This window comes from Nicotiana tomentosiformis, chromosome 6 (genome assembly GCF_000390325.3).
Source record: "Nicotiana tomentosiformis chromosome 6, ASM39032v3, whole genome shotgun sequence".
NCBI classification, from domain to species: domain Eukaryota; kingdom Viridiplantae; phylum Streptophyta; class Magnoliopsida; order Solanales; family Solanaceae; genus Nicotiana; species Nicotiana tomentosiformis.
The window spans coordinates 38404217-38426223 of record NC_090817.1 but is presented as its reverse complement, the minus strand read 5'-3'; the positions used below and the strand labels follow the sequence as shown (position 1 = coordinate 38426223).

At 38.6% G+C, this 22007-nt stretch overlaps 2 protein-coding genes across 2 annotated transcripts; both read left to right on the top strand.

Moving 5' to 3' along the window:
* The first annotated feature begins 321 nt into the window (after positions 1-321).
* Positions 322-930, top strand: LOC138893826 (uncharacterized). Its single transcript, XM_070178490.1, has one exon. It carries the CDS (start codon positions 322-324, stop codon positions 928-930), a length of 609 nt encoding a protein of 202 aa, XP_070034591.1.
* A 13968-nt stretch (positions 931-14898) lies between these two features.
* LOC104110429 (phosphoglycerate kinase, cytosolic-like) lies at positions 14899-19184 on the top strand. Its single transcript, XM_009619924.4, has 6 exons — positions 14899-15226; positions 17251-17328; positions 17423-17683; positions 18026-18343; positions 18434-18592; positions 18745-19184. Exons 1-6 carry the CDS (start codon positions 15032-15034, stop codon positions 18937-18939), a joined length of 1206 nt encoding a protein of 401 aa, XP_009618219.1. The 5' UTR covers positions 14899-15031; the 3' UTR covers positions 18940-19184.
* The last annotated feature ends 2823 nt before the right edge of the window (positions 19185-22007 follow it).

Sequence of the window (22007 nt, the reverse complement as noted above, 5' to 3'; positions counted from 1 at the left end):
ATTGCCCCAGACTTATCAGAGCCGCAGCTCATCATGATTCTCTGTTTATAGTCCCGACGCCAGTTGCATCACCCCCTACTCAGACAGCTAGAAGGGGAGGCCATGCAGTGAGAGGACGCCTTAGATGGATAGGTTAGGTTGGTTCTAGTTAGGCCAGTGGTGTCTAGCCCCATTGCTATGCTTTTCCAGGGAGACCCGGAGCGATGGACTCTGATGTTGTGATCAGGGTATGGTTTCAGTCTGTCATAGAGATTCTTCCATCTTGTTTGATTCAGGATCTACTTATTTTATGTGTCATAATACTTTGATCCTTATTTGGATATGCCTCGTGGTTCTCTTGATACTCTTGTGCTTGTGTCTATACCTGTTAGTGATTATATTACGGTGTATCGGTCTTGTATGGTCACTATTTGTGGTTATGAGACTAGTGTTGATCTTCTATTTCTTAGTATGGTGGACTTAGATGTGACATTTAGGTATGAATTGGATATGCCGGTCTTGTTAAGGCTGGAGTGGAGAGGTTCTCTTGGTCACACTCCTAGTAAGGTAATTTCATTTTTGAAGGCTCAACGGATGGTTGAGAAGGGATGTTTGGATTATTTGGCTTTTGTTCAAGATGTTAGTGCGGATACTCCTAGAGTGGATTCAGTTCTAATGGTGAGGGAGTTTCTGGATATGTTTCCTGCAGACCTACAAGGCATGCCACCCGACATGGATATTGACAATGGTATTGGTTTAGTGTCGGGCACGCAGCCCATATTTATTTCTCTGTATCGCATGGATCTAGTGGAGTTGAAGGAACTGAAAGAACAGTTGCAAGAGCTGATGGATAAGGGATTCATTAGGCCTAGTGTATCACCGTGGGGTGCACCTGTGTTGTTTGTAAAGAAGAAGGATGTGTCTATCAGGATGTGTATTGACTATCGGTAGTTGAACAAGGTTACCATCAAGAACAAGTATTCATTGTGGTGTATTGATGATTTATTTGATCGGCTTCAGGGTTCTAAGGTGTTCTCGAAGATTGACTTGAGATCGGGGTATCACCAGTTGATGATTAGGGCTTCGGACATCCCTAAGACTGCTTTCGGGACTTGTTATGGATATTATGAGTTTTTGGTGATGTCTTTTGGGTTCACTATTTTCCCAGGAACCTTTATGCATTTTATGAACAGTGTGTTCCAACTTATTTGGATTCTTTTGTCATTGTGTTCATTGATAATATCTTGTTGTATTTCCGTAGCGTTGAGGAATACGAGCAGCATTTAAGGATTGTGCTTTAGATTTTGAGGGAGAAGAAGTTGTATGCTAAGTTCTCCAAGTGCGAGTTTTGGTTGGACTTAGTGGCATTATTGGGTCATGTGGTATCTAGTAATAGGATCAAGGTGTACCCAAAGAAGATTGAGGTAGTTCAGAATTGGCCTTACAGAGATTAGGAGGTTCTTAGGTTTGGCCGGTTACTACCATCACTTCGTAGAGAGATTTTCATCTATATAAGCCTCATTGACTAATTGGGTATATGCTTCACGAATTGGAATTGGGTGAATGTTGATGCAGGACGGTAGGGTGATTGCCTACACTTCATTCCAGTTGAAGCCCCATGAAAAGAACTATTTGTGTCACGCCCCGAAATCGTGGAGCGCGACCGGCGCTCAACCGAGTAAACCCAGTTGAGCAAGCCTAATTTACATTAATCTCTCATCATTACTCATGCATGATTTACCATAACATAATAAAATCTTGACTTTTATATTAAATACACTTGGCTCAATGGCCCATATTTTCTTTCGTGGTGGTTACACATCTCTATAAATAGCTGTAAATACTGTGGACATAAATACATGACAAAACTCAAATCTTTAATTACACGACCCACAGTATACATGGAACTTCTATGACAATGGATACCTATATACATAAAACGAACTAGACCCAAACACCCACTAGAACTGTAGCGGGCTCACCATAAGCTGAGTAGTGAAGAAGATCCCTATCAAAGATCCATATCATCCTGTAAAAGTATACCTGCATCCATTAAAAGATGCAGCGCCCCCGGCAAAAAGGACGTGAGTACATGTGGAATAGTACTCGTATGTAAGGCAGTCAAAACAACATATGAAAATACGGTAACTCAAATAAGAGGCAATTAAAGTACATCAAGAAACTATGAAACATCCAATAAAATCACATTTCAAGTCTTATTATACTTGCATCATTCTAACCGTCTTTTAGGATCAACTGCGCCATATGAACTATACGTGGAATACATAATATAATGTAATTGTAACAACATGTGCAAACAATGCCAACGAAAGTGGCACCTTCCTCCCTTAATTTACACATATACATTTCGTAGACCGTCCTTAGTGTTCATATATCATATTATACACCTATGTGTCTCATAGACCGTTCACAGCGTTCACTTACACAATACAAATACACATATTCAAGGGCTTGGAAATACAACATGAATATGATGAATCATGGTAACAATAAATGGTCTTAGATAGCCGTTAACGTCAAGCAAATTTATTAAGAGCTTCCATTCAAATTTATCGATATTAAGTCAGGGATCCTTTATAACCACCCTCATACAAAGAGTCCATGCCGCCTCACCCCAACATATGCGAGTGGAGGTGTATCACGATACCACAACCTCTACACAAAACGACCCTGCCGCCTCACCCCAATATATGTGGGTGGAGGTGTATCACCATACCACAATCCCAACATAAAGCGTCCCTGCCGCCTCACCCCAATATATGCGGATGGAGGTGTATCACAATACCACAATCCCAACATAAAGCGGTCATACCGCCTCACCCCAATATACGCAGGTGGAGGTGTATCACAATACCACAATCCCTACACAAAGCGGTCTTACCGCCTCACCCCAATATACGCAGGTGGAGGTGTATCAAAATACCATATTCCCTACACAAAGCGGTCATGCCGCCTCACCCCAATATATGTGGGTGGAGGTGTATTCCACAATACCACAATCCCTACACAAAGCGGTTTTACCGCCTCACCCCAATATATGCGGGTGGAGGTGTATTCCACAATACCACAATCCCTACACAAAGCGGTCCTACCACCTCACCCCAATATATGCGGGTGGAGGTGTAATCCACAATACCACAATCCCTACACAAAGCATTCCTACTGCTTCAGCCCAATATATGCGGGTGGGGGTATATTCCACAATACTACAATCCCTACACAAAGCGGTCCTACCGCCTCACCCCAATATACGCAGGTGGAGGTGTATCAAAATACCATAATCCCTATACAAAGCGATCATGCCGCCTCACCCCAATATATGCAGGTGGAGGTGTATTCCACAATACCACAATCCCTACACAAAGCGGTCTTACTGCCTCACCCCAATATATGTAGGTGGAGGTGTATTCCACAATACCACAATCCCTACACAAAACGGTCCTACCGCCTCACCCCAATATATGCAGGTAGAGGTGTATTCCACAATACCACAATACCATATATAAACTCAAAGCAACATAGTTTGTCATTACATTTAACGTCGTAATTACTCATATCATTGGAATACTTCATGTTCAAGCTCATCATGGAGAAACACAACTCATTACATTAGTGCATGCTTGGTAAATCAATAAGTCGATTTCAATGGCACATGGGCCCAATTCCTTTTCTTAAGCTTCATCGTCATTTACCAAAGGACATCTCCCTTCCATCTCATTATTCACTTCCTTGACCTCTTGAGGTCATTATCTAGGTTCATGACTCTTCGGGACTTAACAATCAAAGTCATTTACATATATTATTTCTGAAGCATACAATTATAGTTGAAACCATTGGGACATACAACACTTCGAAATTCTCATTTAGGCAACGATCACATTTCATGTTCTTACTATCACTTACTTGTACTTGCCATGGGTGATCAAAGAACATTAAGAGTATTTAGAACATTTAGTAACATCATAGCCTTTACTCGAAAGAACGTAGGGGCTTATAACACATTGGAAACAAAAGTACAAATACGTACATCTCATAACCTTTCACACCCTATATCACGTAATCCGTACTTTCAAACACTTACAACATTATTATTTCATTGGCTCTCTTGGCCATACTTATGATTCTTTTTTCATGGCACAATGGCCGTATTTCATATTCCACACTTTCATATCTTTCCTTTCATGGATCATCATCCTAAATATCAACATATACAATATCCCGGAAATCACAACTTTAGGTTCATTAGTAATGAAAACTTTAAACACAATGGATTTCTTCTTGAATTACTTTTTCCCAAAAAGGACAATACATAATTTCCACTCACGAATATGTAAGAATGCAAAATATATTGAAAATATTCACTAAACATAACATTAGCTAAAACGGCCACATATGGGTATCACTTGAGTTCATAAGCTTTTAGGCAATTCTATTTTCAAAGTCAATTTTTGAATAGTTGAATCAAAGCTCATTTCATAATCTTTCTTACATCATCTCATTTCATGGGCACCATTGGCCACAAGTATAACTTTCATTCTTGGCACGTTGGCCACACTTTATATCCCCAATTCACTTATTTCGCTTCCAACCATCTTTATAGGTTATCAACAATAAGATATTTCCAATCAATACTTTAGGTACACATATGAGCAAATAAGAGTCTTAAGCATATTGAGTTTTCTCACACAATTTGACATCATAACCTTACTTTGAAACACTACTCAAAGACATAGCATTTTAATACACATATCATTCTTGAACACATTTCCAAAACATAACATAATGTGATAGGAACATTCGGAATATGTTTTGAATACACAATTCTCGACACTTTGCTTATTTGGGACATTCAAATTTATTGGGAACAACCCGGAACATAGAATAAGGAACTTGAGACATCCATACTTGAAACTTACGGGGACATCATTGAATTCAATTCTAAGAAGGAAGTTTAGCCAACATACCTCGCTTTGAGCTTTCCTTAAATTACTACAACGTTACGGAAATTTTAGCAATCCCAATCTCTTAGATGAAGAACTTGTGAGATTTCCTTGTTGGATTTCAAAGTTTGTACAAGATCTTGATGAACAAAACACTTCATCTACTTTCTCTCTCTATAACACTCTCACTTCTCTCTAAAAATCTCAGATAATTGCCCCAAAATAAACCCCAAAGCCTATTTATCAAAATGGGGTCGGGTTATAAAAATAAAAAAATTAACCCTCCAAAAGAAGGTCTGCGGTCGCATAATGGACCGCAGAATGGGTATGTGGGTCGCAAAATGGTTGCCAAAATCGGTGCCCAGAACTGGGCTGTTCTGGTCCATTCTGCGACCAGTTTGCGGTCGCAAAAGTACTTTTGCGATCGCAGAATTGTCACAGAATCTCATTTTTCCAATTGGTAATTTGGTCATAACTTCTTATAGGAGTGTTCAAATGACAAACGGTTTGTAGTGTTAGAAACTAGACTCAAAGGGCTTTAATTTTATAGGTAGATAATCTCCTAAGTAGTTATATTTTGATAGTAGCATGCGTTTGAAGTAGGATCTTATGCGAACTCATTTGAAACTTTATCCCATCATAAAGTTTTTAACATGACTTAGCCTTGGGGCTTTTCTTAGACCATAAACCATTATTAATGTACATCATACATATATTATCATGATCAATTGATATCATTCATATAATAATCCTTGTCTACACAGAAAATAATATAATTAGCACACATCAACTTTGTTAATAGCGCTTAAGTACTTCGAATTTTTCCGGGGTGTTACAATTTGGTGCATGATTTGGAGTTAGAAGCTATTGTACACGCGCTTAAGATTTGGAGGCACTATCTATATGGCATGTCTTATGAGGTGTATACGGATCATAGAAGTCTACAGCATCTATTTAAATAGAAAGATTTGAATTTGAGGCAGCTGAGATGGTTGGAGCTGTTGAATGATTATGATATCACCATTCTTTGTCATCTGAGGAAGGCTAATATAGTAGTAGACGCCTTAAGCAAAAAGAGAGAGAGTATGGGGAGTTTAGCATTCCTTCCAGTTGGGGAGAGGCCTTTAGTTATGGATGTTTAGGTGTTGGCCAACAGGTTGGTGAGATTGTATACTGCGAAGTTGGTCAAGGTCCTTGCTTGTGTTGTTTCACATTCATTATTGTTTGAGTGCATTAAGGCTCGCTAGTATGACGATCCCCATTTGTGTGTCCTAAAGGAAATGGTGCAACACGGTGGTGCTAAGGAGGTGACTATTGATGATGATTGGGTATTGTGGCTTTAGGGTCGGATTTATGTTCCTAATGTCAATGGCTTGAGAGAGTTGATTCTTGAGGATGCTCATAGTTCACGGTACTCTGTTCATCCTGGTGCTACGAAGATGTACCGTGATTTAAAGCAGTATTACTGGTGGAGAAAGATGAAGAAGGATATTGTGGGGGCATGTTGCATGGTGTTTGAACTGTATAGGTCAAGTATAGGCATTAGAGACCGTGTCGTTTGCTTCAGAGGCTGGAGATACTAGAGTGGAAGTAGGAGCGCATCACTATGGACTTTGTAGTAGGATTTCCATGGACCTTGAGGAGATTTGATGTTGTTTGGGTCATTGTGGACAAACTAATCAAGTCTACGCATTTCATCCAGATCATGACTTCTTATACATCAGAGCAGTTGGCTAAGATCTATATTAGGGATGTTGTCTATTTGCATGGGGTGCTGCAGTCTAACATCTCAGATCGTGGCACTAAGTTTATATTGCATTTTTGGAGAGCTGTGCAGCATGAGTTGGGCATGCAGATGGAGTTGAGTACAACATTTCACTCTCAGACGGATGGGCAGTCTGAGCAGACTATTCAGATTTTGGAGGATATGTTGAGATCCTACGTTATTTACTTCGGTGGCCAGTGGGATCAGTTTCTACCATTAGCGGAGTTTGCATACTATAACAACTATAAGTCGAGTATCTAGATGGCTCCATATGAGGTCTTATATGGGAGGCAATGTCGTTCTCCGGTTGGTTTGTTTGAGCCTGGGAAGACTAGGTTGTTGGGAACCGATTTGGTTTGTGATGCTTTGGAGAAGGTGAAATTGATTCAGGAGCGGCTTTGCACAGCAAAATCCAGGCAGAAGAGTTATGCTGATAGGAATGTTCGTGATGTGGCTTTCATGGAGGGTGAGAAGCCTCTTCTCGGAGTTTTATCTATGAAGGGCGTGATGAGGTATGGGAGGAAGAGTAAGTTGAGTCCTCGGTATATCTGTCTATTTGAGGTGTTATAGAGGATTAGTGAGGTAGATTATAGACTTGCTTTGCCACCCAGCTTGTCGAGAGTTTATCCGGTCTTTCATGTCTCAATGCTTCGGAAGTATCATGAGGATCAGTCGCATATGTTCGTTTAGCTCGGTGCAGTTGGATAAGAACTTGGCTTATTAAGAAGAGTCGATGGCCATTTTAGATAGACAAGTTTGGAAGTTGAGGTCGAAGAACATTACATTAGTGAAGGTTCAGTGGAGACGTCAACTAGTTGAGGAGGTGACTTGGGAGATCGAGCATGACGTACGAAGAAGATATCCTCATGTTTTTTACATTCCAAGTATGATTCCAGACCCATTCAGCATTTATTTAAGAGAGGGAGAATGTAATGACCCGACAAATCATTTATTTAAGTCTCATTTCTCTATTTGATGCTTCTTGTATATGTGTTTATTTTTTTTATGACTTGTGGGGATAGTTGGTTGGGTTATAGGAAGGTTTGAGAGGGATTTGAGACGCTTAGTCTCATTTTGGATGCTTAAATTATAACAGTTGATCAAGGTTTGGATTTTGTGTAAACGGCCTCGGATTGGTGATTCTAGGATTCCAATAGGTTCGTATGGTAATTTCGGACTTAGACGTATGCCTGAATCAGGATTTGGAGGTTCCTAAGATGTTTTGGTGCTATTTGTCGAAAGTTGTCGATTTGGAGGTTTGGAGGATTTCTAAGTTTCATCGGGGGTTGACTTTGATGTTACTGGGTTTGTATTTTAGTTATGGAAGTTCGAACAGGTTCGTTTTTTTCATATCGGACTTGTATGCAAAGTTTGAGTTTAATCTGGATTGGTTAAGCTTGAATCAGACGTTTGGTTTGATGTTTAGAAGTTATGAACTTAAGAGAAGCTTAACATGTGTTTTGATCATAAATTCTTGGTTTTGATATTAGTCACGGTGTTTTGAGCATTCAGACAAGTTTAGATAAGGTATTGGGACTTGTTGGTGTGCTTGGAAGGGGTCCCGGGGGCTCGGGTGTGTTTCCAGGTAGTTTCAGACCATTTCTTCTTGGTTTTGGAATGCTGGTTTTCTGATATGTTGCAGTGCTTTGCGATTGCGGAGCTAGTCTTGCGATCGCGGAGAAAGGAGAGCTGGCAAGAAGAATTTCCTCTTCGCGTTCGCGTGGAGATGTCGCGTTCGCGGAGATAGAGGATCCGAGGCATGGCGTTCGCATGAGGAGACATGTTCGCGTTGGTGTGGCGCCTGGTAGTGGAATTGACTTCACGTTTGCGGATCGAGGCTTGTTGGGACCAAATGCACATGGAAGTATATACGGACGACAAGTAATAAAGTGATGAGAACGTATCATCCCATGAGGATTTATGACTAACTATCGTCCAATTTAAACTACTTTTAAGTTAATTGCTCAAGAGGTTATGAAGAAGATGATTGTGATTTGTACCACTAAAAATTACTACAAAATTGAGAAATAAGCAAGAATTCAAGGATACAAAGCAGGCAAACAAAAACTTAGGAGAAATTCAATGAGGCGGAAATATTCTAGGGTTATGGGATTAATGTCTCTCATATTGCATTCTTCCGGTTAATTCAGTTACTTAATTTATCTAATTTGTTAGTTAACAGGGTTTATATTACTCGTGAAGTTCTTTCGACTCTTCTCTCGTCTATTCAAGCCAACCTAATACTATCCGTATATAGAATCAGAATTAACAAGAATGAAAGTATATTTCCTGCAAAAATAACCAAGTAAGGCAACTAGAATATGTCTATCCAAATCGTGAATCTATTCTCCGATGCCCAGATTCAAGAACTTACTCTATTCAGTCTTATATGCAATCTATAGTTACCACTTTCGAGTTCAACTATAAATTCGTAGATAGTATTCTATTGTCTGTGCAGTAAAATAAGTAAGTGCAAAATTGAATAAATATATTAATATGATAAATCAAGCAAAATAATCAAGTGTCAAACAACAATAGTCAATCACAACCCATAACCCCAAAAGAATTAGGTTCTTAGCCACTCATGTTCATAACAACAGTCAAAGTATTATTTTTAAACATAAAGACTATGAATACTAGATGAAGGATGGAAAAATCGATGAAATCCGTGCTCCGTTTGTGTTTCTAAGTCTTTGTCGTCTTCAAAAATTCACCCCTTGCTCACTAATCACGTTTAGGGGGTATTAATATGCTAGGGTAGGAGTCTCCGAGTCCAAAATCGAGTAGGAAATGTTTAATACACGAACTCGACAAGGGTCCAGGCCCTAAAGCTCGCGACGCCTGGACTGGGGCGAGCAGGGAATCTCACGGGCGCAAGGGCTATCGCCTGGTCTTCCTCGCCAGGAGCGAGGCGTCGCTTGGCCTGGCGCCTGGTTATTGCCCTTATCCTATTTTCATCTTTTCGTACTCTTTTCGTGTATTTTCAGTATCTTTTCATGCAACCTTCACTCGTTCTCATCTTCCAATGATCCTACATAAAAACAACTCGATTAAGCTCAAAAGTCGCACATATTAACATTAAAACACCAAGATTTAAGGTAAGTAATACACTAAAAATATATATTTATAGCCAAATATCACTACCCCACACTTAAATGTTTCTTGTCCTTAAGTCAACCAATAATTTATATTATTCTTAAGCACTTTATATTTAATACAATCGAAGCATACTACACCAATGACTATGGTTGATAGCAACAATTAAACCTTAACATAATGTTTAAGTGGGGGAGAATGTAACGACCTGACCAGTCATTTTGAGCTCTAGAATGTCATCCGGCGGTTTGAAGCCTTAAGTAGCTTCACTTCAGGTATTATGGCTTGTACGTGTGGTCGGAGTTGAATTTCGGAAAGTTCGGAGTTGATTTGGATATATCTTTCCCACGCTTGAAGAGTTTTGCCATCTTTTTGTTGAAACCCCAAAATTTGGCTTCTCAGTAACTTTGTTTTCTTCGTGGAAAAAAAATTCAATTTGAAATTTCTGCGCTAGTTCATCCCACATGCAGATTGAGTTTGCTAACTCTTTCTGCAATCATACCTTTGCTTCCCCCAACATAGAAAAGGGGAACAAGTTCAGTCTGACATAATCTTTGGAGACGTTCAGCTAGTTGTATGTATCTGTAATCTCCAAAAAGTTATGTATGTGCCTCTGTGTATCTTCATGAGATAGACCCACAAATTGCCCTGTGAACTGGATTAGCAGCACCATGTACTATTTCAGCTTGCATTGACCAGTTATGTCAGGCTTCATGATAGCCTGAGTCATATTTGCGAGATTAGGCCTTGCGACCTCTATCACTGGTCTCTTATCTCTCTGCCATCTCTATTAGCTATGGTTGAACTATGATGTCCAACTCCACAATTCTTGCTATTACTTCTGCCTCCCTCCTTAACTTGTGAAAAAGTCTTTCGGATTCAGGGTTAGGAGGGGGAAGATTGTTTAGACTGTTATTACTTCTTCTTAGCGTTCAATGTGAACATTTGTAGAGTCAGAAACAGTAAACAAATTAGAACTCAAACAAACAACGAATCAAAGCTAATTTTAGACAAGTAGCTATCTCTAAATATCCGGCAACAATGCCAAAAACTTATTGGGGCCAAACGCACACGCAAGTATACGCGGTCGACAAGTAATAAAGTGATGATAAAGTATCATCCCACGAGGATTTATGATTAACTATCATCCAATTTAAACTACTTATAAGTTAATTTCTCAAGCGGTTATGAAGAAGATGATTGTGATTTACTACTAAAAATTACTACAAAATTGAGAAACAAGCAAGAATTCAAGGATGCAAAGCAAGCAAAAAACACTTTGGAGATATTCAATGAGATGGGAATATTTCGGGTTATGGGATTAATGTCTCTCCTATTGCGTTCATCCGGTTGATTCAATTACTCGATTTATCTAATTTATTGGTTAACATGGTTTATTACGCTCGCGAAGTTCTTTCGACGCTTCGCTCGCCTATTCAAGCCAACCTAATACTATATGTCTATAGAATAAGAATGAACAATGCATGTATATTTCCTGCAAAAATAACCAAGTGAGGCAACTAGAATATGTCTATCCTAATCGCGAATTTATTCTCCGATGCCCGAATTCAAGAACTTATTCTATTCAATCTTATATAAAATCTATAGTTTACACTTTCGAGTTCAACTACAAATTCGTAGATAGTATTTTACTGTTAGCTACGCAATAAAATAATTAAGTGCAAGATTGAATATTTTATAAATTAATATAATAACTCAAGTAAAATAATCAACCATCAAACAACAATAGTCAATAACAACTCACAACCCCAGAATAATGGGGTTCTTAGCCACTCATATTCATAAAACAATCAAAGTATTGTTTTAAACATAAAGATTATGAATACTAGATGAAGAATGGAAGAATCGATGAAATACGTGCTCCGTTCATGTTTCTAAGCCTTTGACGCCTTTAAAAATTGACCCGTTTCTCACTAATCATGTTTAGTGGGGGTATTTATAGGCTAGGGTCTGAGTCTCCAAGTCCAAAATTGAGTAGGAAAAGCTTAATGCGCGGACTGGGAAAAGGTCCAGGCCCCAGAGCTCGCGAGGCCTGGACTAGGGAGAGTAGGGAACCTCGCGGCGCGAGGGCTATCACCTGGTCTTCCTCGCTAGGAGCCAGGCGTCGCTTGGCCTGGGGCCTGGTTCTTGGCCCTTTTCGACTTTTTGTGTTTTTCGTGTATTTAAACCTCTTTGCATGCAACCTTTACTCATTTTCATCTTCAAATGATCTTACAAATAAAAATAACTCGATTAAGCTCAAACGTCACACATATTAATATTAAAACACCAAGATGTAAGGTGAGTAATATACTAAAAATATATATTTATAGCCTAATATCAAGGCTCGCATTCACGTAGGCTAGGCAGGCTAGCACTTCGCGTTTACGATTGGAGGCCCACGTTCGGGTAGAAGGGCAACAACTAGGCAAGAGTATTGGCATTCACGATTGCGAAGGTGGTCCTGCGATCGCATAGTGTATAACTAGGCAGTACACTTAATGATATAATTTCACTATTTTGTCCGTTTTCTCATCTTTTGAACCCTAAAAATCGAGAGGTGGAGCATTTGGAGAGCAAGTTCACTACTACTTTGGAGGTAAGCAATCTTCACTTCGATTTGACTTTATATCATGATTTTTCATAGATTTCTACACCTAAAAGCTTGGATTTTAAAGTGAAATTTATGGGGGCTTTGGAAAGACTTTTGGAAAGCGAATAATTAGATTTAAACCCCGACTTATTGTCGATTTTGAATGAAATTTGTATATTTAGAATCGTGTTGGAATGTGTGTTCAGGATTTGTGAGTTTTGTCAGGTTCATGAGTACGGGCCCGTGTTGACTTTTTAGTTGACTCTACGTATTTGTATAAAGATTGAAGCTTTATTATTTGAGGTTGTTTCCTATAGCTTTATTTGGCGTTATTGAGTTGCTTTTAACTATATTTAGGTTATTTGGAGTTGAATTTGAACTGTTAGGCAGTTTTTGCTCGATTTGAGATTGTCGGACGGAAGTAAGTCTCTTGTCTATCCTTGTAAGAGCGAATTCTCCTTATAGGTGACTTGATTGCTATTTGATTCATGATTTAGGAGCCACGTATATACGAGGAGATGAGTGTATATGTGTAGCTAGGTTTTGGACTGTATCTGGTGTTTGTTGACTTGAATTGTGCTTTATTGAGTTATGTGAACTTGCTATTCATGTTCAAATTGATTCTATGACTACTCAATAATTTATATTCGTAATATAGGAGCATGCCTACGATTATGACTTGTTGATTTGACGCGAGGATTATATTGCCATGTCGGACTTTATTGTAGATTCATAATCCTATACTTATTTTATTTGCTCCATGATCTCTATGGTTTATATGGCGTAATTAGCTCATCATAATAATATGATTAAGCTAAAAACATGCTAAAAGCTCATTGAGTCGTTATGATAAAATGAGTTTCATGTTTTTCCATAGCTAACACTTAGCCATTAGAGATTTTTATCTACATTCTTATTATCACGTCTTATATTCTCTTTATTATATCATTTCTTACACATATGCATGAGTGGAAAGTGATTATTGAGAGGAGTTGAGGATTTTGGTAGTACAGGCACTTGACCGGATATTGGTACTGATTATTGGATTGAGGATGTTATTATTTGGATCAGGTTGCGCGCCTCAACAGTTGATTGATGATTATTATTTATAAAATAATCGACGTTTGGATTATGGATCTATCCCTTCTGGAGTCAGGTGATTGCCTATATTACCTTGGGCCTTGAGGCACATGGATTATGCTTTGGGTTATTGAAAAAAGGATCTTGAGCATGCACATTTATATTTTCTTAGACTCATGCTATGAATTGAAATAAGTATTGTTGACTGGTATCAATTTCACTCGAGAATTGAGATGACTGTTATCTTATTTGATTCCGGATATTTGAAAAGCATGCCTAAATTCTATACGAGTTATGCTTTGAGCTTTTATACTTGTTGATGATATCATTTCTATCTTTCTATTGGATATTTCTCTCACCTGCTTATTTGACTGCAGTGAGTGCCAGAGTCGACCCCTCGCCACTACTTCTTTGATGCTAGACTTGATATTTACTAGGTACCGTTGTTTGTACTCATACTACGCTTCTGCACATTTTGTGCTGGTTATGAGACCGGTACGAGTGGTATTCATTTGGGACAATATGTGGATCCGTGGAGACTTCGTGGTGAGCTGCTCAACTTGATCGATTCGCAACACATGGAGTCCATCTCCCTACTTCTCTCAAATGTCATTCTACTTTAATCAGACAGACATTATATACAAATGTTTGTCATACTCTCAGTAGATGCTTGCGATGATTGTGACATCCAGTTTTGGGGCAATATTGGCAGTTATGATTGTGTTTAGACCTTACCTTGGATAGTTATCTACATTATTAGATTATTCTATTTCTTATCTTATAACATTTGGTTAAAAGTTGATTAATTTGCTTTAGATTTATGATTGTTATTGTGTTGGCTTGCCTAGCGAGCCAGTTAAGCGTCATCACGATCTTTGATGGAATTTCTGGTCGTGACAGTTTATTGCCGGAGGGATGATTAGATTTGATTAACTGAAGTGAGAACTGCGAAACGACATCACCTACTGTGTTACAACAACTGATATTGTAACTCTCCATCATAGAGAGTTTGAGATAACGGAGGAGTTCCTAGAAAAACAGCAGAAAAGTAAGAAAATTTATTGGAACTTCAGCACAAAATACTGAAATTTTAATTGTTAAAGCTCGAAATCCAATATACTGTGTGAGAGTTTTTATATACCTGTTTCATCTGTCATTGCAAAGTGAAGAAGAAGAAGAAGAAGCGGAGAGGATTCGTAGGGTTTTAGGGGTATTTTTAATATTATTTTTACTTAAAAAATAACTAAATTTCAATTAATTTTGAAAGTGACTTATTTTCAATTACCAACTCAAAATATGGATGTTTCTAAATTTCTGCCCGGAGACCACTGAGGCACTAACTGGAGAAGGTTCTAGAAGGATGCCTCATCACTTCGAGAAACCCAATAACTTGTGGCCCAACCCAAGCCCACCGCCTCTACTTTTGAGCAGCCTATCCGCCTCTTCTGCGCTTTCTCACAGTTTAAAAGCCTTCCCATCCTCCCCCTTGATCACAAAACACATCGATTTCTCCGACGAACGAACATCACATCATTTTGAGATTCTCATTTTCACGAAATGGCAGTGAAAAAGAGTGTGGGATCACTGAAAGAAGGAGATCTGAAAGGGAAGAGAGTATTCGTGAGAGTTGATCTGAATGTTCCATTGGATGACAACTTCAATATTACTGATGACACCAGAATCCGAGCTGCTGTTCCTACCATCAAGTATTTGATGCAACATGGATCTCGTGTTATTCTTGCCTCTCATCTTGTAAGCTTTGCTAGTTTTTGCTATTATAAACCAAATGCCTTTTGCTTTTCTTTTAGTTGGTTGATTATTCCAATATTACGACGCTTTATTACTGATGACACCAGAATCCGAGCTACTGTTCCTACCATTAGCCTTGGATGCTAGTAGTACCAATTTAGAGATGTTATTGTTGATATTTGTCGATATATGTCATAGATGAGTTTAAGTTATGGACTGGCGGTGTAACAGTATTTACATGATCACGTCATTTAATCTATATGAGATTGTCCTTTATGAGATAGTTAAAGGTAAATTATATGATATTCTCACCTATAAGCAGGGGTGGAACTAGGGGGTTGCAAGGGGTTCATCTAAACTCCGGAAATTGCATTGTATACGGTGTTATCAAAGGCGAAAAGCGCGGCTTTACGTGCAAAGTACAAATAAAGTGTAGGCTTTAATGAAAAAAGGCGCAAATGGAGAAAAAAATATAAATATGCATGTTTAATCCAAGACTAATAATTATAAGCATGAATAACAAATATATGGATAAAGAAATTGATTTTTTTTAACAATAAAGTATATTATCATTTGTTTAGGTTTGCCTCTTCAAGATTATGCTCATTGGCAAAGAAAAGTATGCCTTAGAGCTTTGATGACAACACTAACGCGTCCACTAAGCGAGGGGAAGCGCTCAACATGTTTTGAGCCTTTAAGCGCGCTTTAAGTGCGCCTTTGACAACACTGATTGTATATACAAGGTCAAAATTATTTTTACTATATATAGTAGATGTTGAATTAAACTAGGATTCCTCGTGTGTTTATTTCTTTATTTTGAATCCCTTTAATGAAAGTTTTACCTCTGCATTGCTTTTAAGGTAGTTACAGGTAAATCTATATAAGATTGTCACGTCTAAGGTAGCTATAGATAAATCTAAATGATAAGTTTACTAATTAATAACATGGTTAAAAGGACAACTAACCTCCTGGCTGCTATCATAGATTAAAAATATACTAATAGTGTAAAAAATCTTTATATTGTCAGTATATATAACTTAAATTCATAGTAGATTTTCGGTTTCTAAATTCCTTTTTTCTCTATACTGTCAAGTTTATTTTGTAATTACTTGTGTATTGTCACTTATGCATGTCGAGTGTTTATAGTATGTGCGATTTTCATATTTTGATCAGGACCTGTTGGTTAATGGGTATTTTCTAATAGATTTTTCTCTTTGGTAAATTTAGCCTCACTGTCTTATGGTTTGGAGGTTAGAGAAAGAATGGAACAAGAGGAAAGAGAAAGCCTTTCTCTTGCTCATTTTCAGTTTGGCATAGAAAAGAAAGAAATAGATTAGAGGGTATTTGGTGTTGGGATAGGATTGGAAGGATAAAAAGGAAAGGGGTCTTACATTAGTTTGGTTAGTATTTATGTTACCGGCAAAACTTCATGCAAATAATTGCCATCAAACACGATAAATTGAACCCCACCGCCTTACTTTTGTCGGCATACCAACATCCAGTTAAAATTGTTTTTAGCTCGCTTCCAATGTATACATGCCTTCCCCTTTCTTCTATCTCTAAGCTTCAACTTAAAAGTGTCTAAGAATAAAAATCTATTTTAAAAAAAAGTTACTACAAGATAAAATTTAAGGAATGCAAAAGGGGGACTCAGTATTGGCCAAAAAGAGAGCTGGTAAAGAGATTGTTATCATGTGGGAAGATAGAAAGGAAAAGGTCGTAAAGAGAATGTTATTTCAAGGGAAAAGAGAAACGAAGTAATCAGTCTGGTGGTCACTTGAGTGGGAAGCAACGTAGATAGAAGGTCTAGCTAACCAAAATGGAGGTGAAATCACTAGAGGAAAAATGATGCAAAAAGACATCTAAGCTTTCTTTTTTTCAGTAGTTGAAAGTTCTATTTGGACTTGTTTGTGATAATTCTGTATTTTTTATTGTGAATTATTTTTACCATCTCCTGTTAGTGAAGTTTCTCTATCTTTTAGTTCTCTGTGTATTCTGTTTTCTGATTATTGAATTGCTGGTTCCAGGGTCGTCCAAAAGGTGTCACTCCAAAATACAGCTTGAAACCACTTGTACCAAGACTGTCAGAGCTATTGGGACTTGATGTCTGTTTCATGTTCTGTTTCTGGTTATCTTTCTTGGTCATTGTTTTTTCTAGGACTGTCTAAAGCGGTTGTCGTACTCCAATTTTACCCACAGGTCAAGATGGCAGATGATTGCATTGGTCCAGAAGTTGAGAAGTTGGTGGCTGAAATACCAGAAGGAGGAGTTCTGCTGCTGGAAAATGTGAGATTCTATAAAGAGGAGGAGAAGAATGAATTCGAGTTTGCAAAGAAGCTGGCGTCTCTTGCAGATTTGTATGTCAATGATGCCTTTGGTACTGCACACAGAGCACATGCTTCCACAGAAGGGGTTGCTAAGTACTTGAAACCAGCAGTTGCTGGATTCCTTATGCAAAAGGTACAAATTACTTTGGACTGTGAAATGTAAGAAGAAAATTTGGTAGGTCGGGAAGAAGCATGCACTAAGATTAGCTCAATTGTCCAGCACAATAATTTTTCTTGCTCAGTTATCAAAAAATGGATATAGAACATGCTTTGGTATCTCAGAAGTATCACGAATAAGTCATAAGAGACATAACAGTTATCGAAAACAGTATGATGACCTATCTAGCACAATATGGAATGGCCAATATGGTGGTTAACACAGTTTTGTGTATTAGGCTGGAACTCTTTTATTGCCCTGTAGGTGGCTTAATTTTCTTTTATCTTTATTTCTTATCCCGAATCATGATGCTTTTAGGAACTTGACTATCTTGTCGGAGCTGTATCAAATCCACAGAAGCCATTTGCTGCTATTGTTGGTGGTTCAAAGGTTTCAAGTAAGATTGGCGTGATAGAGTCACTTTTGGAGAAGGTTAACGTGTTATTGCTTGGTGGAGGTATGATCTTTACTTTCTACAAGGCCCTAGGATACTCTGTTGGATCCTCACTTGTGGAGGATGACAAGCTTGATCTAGCAACATCACTTATTGAGAAGGCAAAGGCAAAAGGTGTATCTTTATTGCTTCCTGCCGATGTAGTGATAGCAGACAAGTTTGCTGTTGATGCCAACAGCAAGGTAAACGGCTTTTTAGCAATGGTATCTTATTCTACTTGTAGCCACTGTCTTAACTCTTTATGACTGATCCTTTTTTCTTTGGCCTTACAGGTTGTTCCAGCAACTGAAATTCCTGATGGCTGGATGGGGTTAGATATTGGACCTGATGCTATCAAGTCTTTTGGCGAAGCTTTGGATACCACCAAAACTATCATCTGGAATGGACCTATGGGAGTGTTTGAGTTTGAAAAATTTGCCTCTGGAACAGAGGTATAAATCGAAGATCTTGTTTAGTTGCGCCTATGAGGTTATGTGCCAATAGAATTATTTTTCTCGTGTAGAGTTTGAGGCGTCGTAGAATGCTTACTTTCGTTAATTGATGTTGACTGCATGTATAATCTCTTTTGGCATATATAATCCAGGCTATTGCGAAAAAACTGGCAGAGCTTAGTGGAAAGGGAGTAACAACAATCATAGGGGGTGGTGATTCTGTTGCCGCCGTTGAAAAGGTGGGGCTTGCAGACAAGATGAGTCACATTTCAACTGGAGGGGGTGCCAGCTTGGAGCTTCTGGAAGGGAAGCAGCTTCCTGGGGTGCTTGCCCTTGATGATGCTTAAGCAGTATTTATGTTCTTCCCTCTTTCTGCATTTTGTAACTTATCTTTTTGAATTTTCATAGTTGCGGAATAAGATGAGTGTTAAAGAATGGTGTAGAGAGGTGATCATGGTGTAGAGAGGTGGATCAAACTGTAGTAAGTGTATGCTGGGCTCTCATTTTGTGGCAGTACAGGGCTCTGAGGGCAAAGGGTACTCTGCTTTTCGATATCGATAATAATACAGATCTTTCCCGTGGTTGATGTCTAGAGCTTCAGTTACTGATTAATTACTGGTTTGTTAGTCGTATACTATAATGGTCTATGAGCGTATGTCCGCACCATACTTTAGTTTTGAGCAAGTCCTAGTAGTGATCAACGGTGAGGAGACAGTAAACCAAGATAAAAGCAAGCAGGAGTGCCTAGATAAATTAAAACTGGACGGTCTTCAATATAGGCACCAAACTGCAAGAAAGACGCTAAGTAAAACAAGCAAATCATACTAATTCCTATAACATTATTACTTTTATACCCTTTTAAAGAAACAACCGATTCTTGCATTATAGAGAACCCCAAAGGTCTATCAGAACTGAGTGATTTTATTGTGTGCCTCACACAACTGACATTAGTTGTGTAAGGCCTCTTTTTATCTCACACATTTGTGGACCCATATCTTACACATTTGGGTTCACAAAATTCTGGGACCACAGTTGTGAGACAAAAAAGAGGCCTCACACAACTAGCGTCAGTTGTGTGAGACACAAAATAAAGTTTTTCATCAGAACTAGCTTGTAATAGAAAATTATTTAAGATATCACTATGGATGTTCATGTAATAACTTTTTACGCTTTAGGTAGCCCAAAAGTCTTTAAATTAATTCTCTAAATATGTCCAGCTTAAATTACTTCAGCTCAAGTACAGCCAAATTTTCACCAGTCATTTTCTCTTATTTTGTTGCTTCTTCCTCTCAAAGAGAAGATGTAAGAATCAAAAGAACTTCGTTCTTGGTCTTGATAATATGGCGAATTTGGAAAACAATCTCAGAAATCATCAGGGGCTTAGTTTGTCCTTCATGTTTAACTTAAAATCTATTTATAGATTAATCAATAAAATTTATATAATTAGGCCACAAGCAATCGAAATAAACCAATCAGGATGAATCTTTGCTAGAACAGAGTAAAGAGCAACGCTAGCAATATAAACAAAAGTAACGAAATAAACTCAACAATGAAGTAAAGGATTTCTTATTGTGTAATCCGTTGCCGCAAAGAGCTATTGAACAATATTGATACTCGAGAGGAAAGTGTTGTAATGATTCCAATATAGTAGTAGAATGAGAAACATAATGAGAATGGGGTATAATTGTGGGAAAAGGGATATTTACAGTACAAGCTAACCGTAACTGCTCCTAGAATCTCTCCCGTATGTCGTATCCGTGGTAAATGTTAATCCTTTCAGTTACCCTATCTGGGCATAACTGTAAGACGTGGTTAATGAAAAAACCGGAATATCCCAAAATTCGTTGGTTTAGCGGAGGTATCTATGCGGACACATGTAACCTTTTAAATTCGGAATGGCTCTAACTGGAGAAGATAAGACAATCCCGGGATAGGCTTCTTCATCTTTGGTCTTCGACTTTAGTGATTCCGGATGACATGGAGCTGACTAGAAAACGCTTGTCACATGTTGACTCTTATCTTGTTCACATGTCATGTACACACTATTTTTCGGGTAGTCCTTTGGGGTAGCCCAGGAAGTGGAAGCTTTTTGGCGGGAAACAAAGCGTAGTATCCGACACCACTACTTTCAAAATTGAAGCATCCACTCTATTTAATGCTCGCACGTGGCTAATTCTGGTTGGAGAAGACATTATCATCGGTTACCGATACAATGATGGTCTATAAGAATGAAATTCCTTTTCTTTGTTGTTTACTCTGCTCACCTTCTTGAATTTTCCCGAGTATAGAAACTTGTCCTCTGCAATCTTCTTCAAAATCCTTGCTTCTTTTTCTGAAATACTAACTTTTCTTTGCAAAATTTAACTTTGGAATCTCAAGATTTGATGCCAGTGAAAGTATCCTTTGTTGGTTGTTACCATCATCGACGCAATAGAGGAGGAAGAAGTGCTGACGCTGGCAAGGAAAGGGAGAGCTCCGGCCGGGAAATCATCTACTAAGGGCAAAAAAGACAGTCGGGAACCTTATGTTTCAGAAATAATCTCTAAAAACTGAATTTCTCCCGACTGTATTGTTTAAGGCAAGAGTGACAAATAACTGGTGGCAAAAATGCCCTGTTGGATAAGTACACCACCGTGATTCGGTGAGAACTTCTTCCCATCATCTGGGAAGAGTGCAAATGAGGAGATGGAGTGCACATTTATCCTACCCGGGACTCGGGAGGATGAATGTATTACCTCACGATGTCCCGACATGTCCTTCGTGTACACATATCCGTTTACTCTTGGATTTGAGCCAGTGATTGATTCAGTTATTAATGATATGTATAGAAAATAAATATCTGCTTAGCCCAGATATGTCCATTAGTTTGGAGGTTAGTTGCGTGTCTTCGCTTCTTATCCTCTATTGCTGGTGAAACTTTCACCCTTCACCATTTTATGCACTTGTATTTCTCGAATCTTTATCGGATGGAGTTTTCACCATGACCGATTGGAGTAGGCGAGCCATTGTTCTTGACACCGGTGATGAGTATGGTTGGGGATGGTATGAAAGGTTCCTCGTTATACCAGCGCGAGAACTAGTCCCTTCAAACGAGTTTCCTTACCCGGAAACGTGAAACAATAAATGTAAGATGAAGATAGTGTTTTAGCCTTTTTGGTTCCTTCCCGTTTACTTATTGTTCATCTCTATATAGTGTAGTCCCCTAGTGTTCGAGTTTGAAGTATGAAAGCTCGGACACTGGTCTTGTTATCCGATTGCCTTGTCACAGTGAATTGATATTCTACTTCGATGGATCAGTCTGATTCCCGGAGAGGAAGTAAAGGGGACGTGAAGATGAAGATGGTGCTTTAGCCTATTTGGTTAGACTTCTTTGACCCTGGCTGGGAATGATTGCTGCTTCGAAATGTTGCCGAGG

What these genes read in the sequence shown, in the direction of transcription:
- LOC138893826 (XM_070178490.1), top strand. Translation starts at nt 322, where the DNA reads ATGCCTCGTGGTTCTCTTGATACTCTTGTGCTTGTGTCTATACCTGTT.
- LOC104110429 (XM_009619924.4), top strand. Translation starts at nt 15,032, where the DNA reads ATGGCAGTGAAAAAGAGTGTGGGATCACTGAAAGAAGGAGATCTGAAA. An exon ending in CTGGATTCCTTATGCAAAAG is followed by an intron (nt 17,684 to 18,025) that starts GTACAAATTACT and finishes TGATGCTTTTAG; the next exon opens with GAACTTGACTATCTTGTCGG. An exon ending in CTGTTGATGCCAACAGCAAG is followed by an intron (nt 18,344 to 18,433) that starts GTAAACGGCTTT and finishes TTGGCCTTACAG; the next exon opens with GTTGTTCCAGCAACTGAAAT.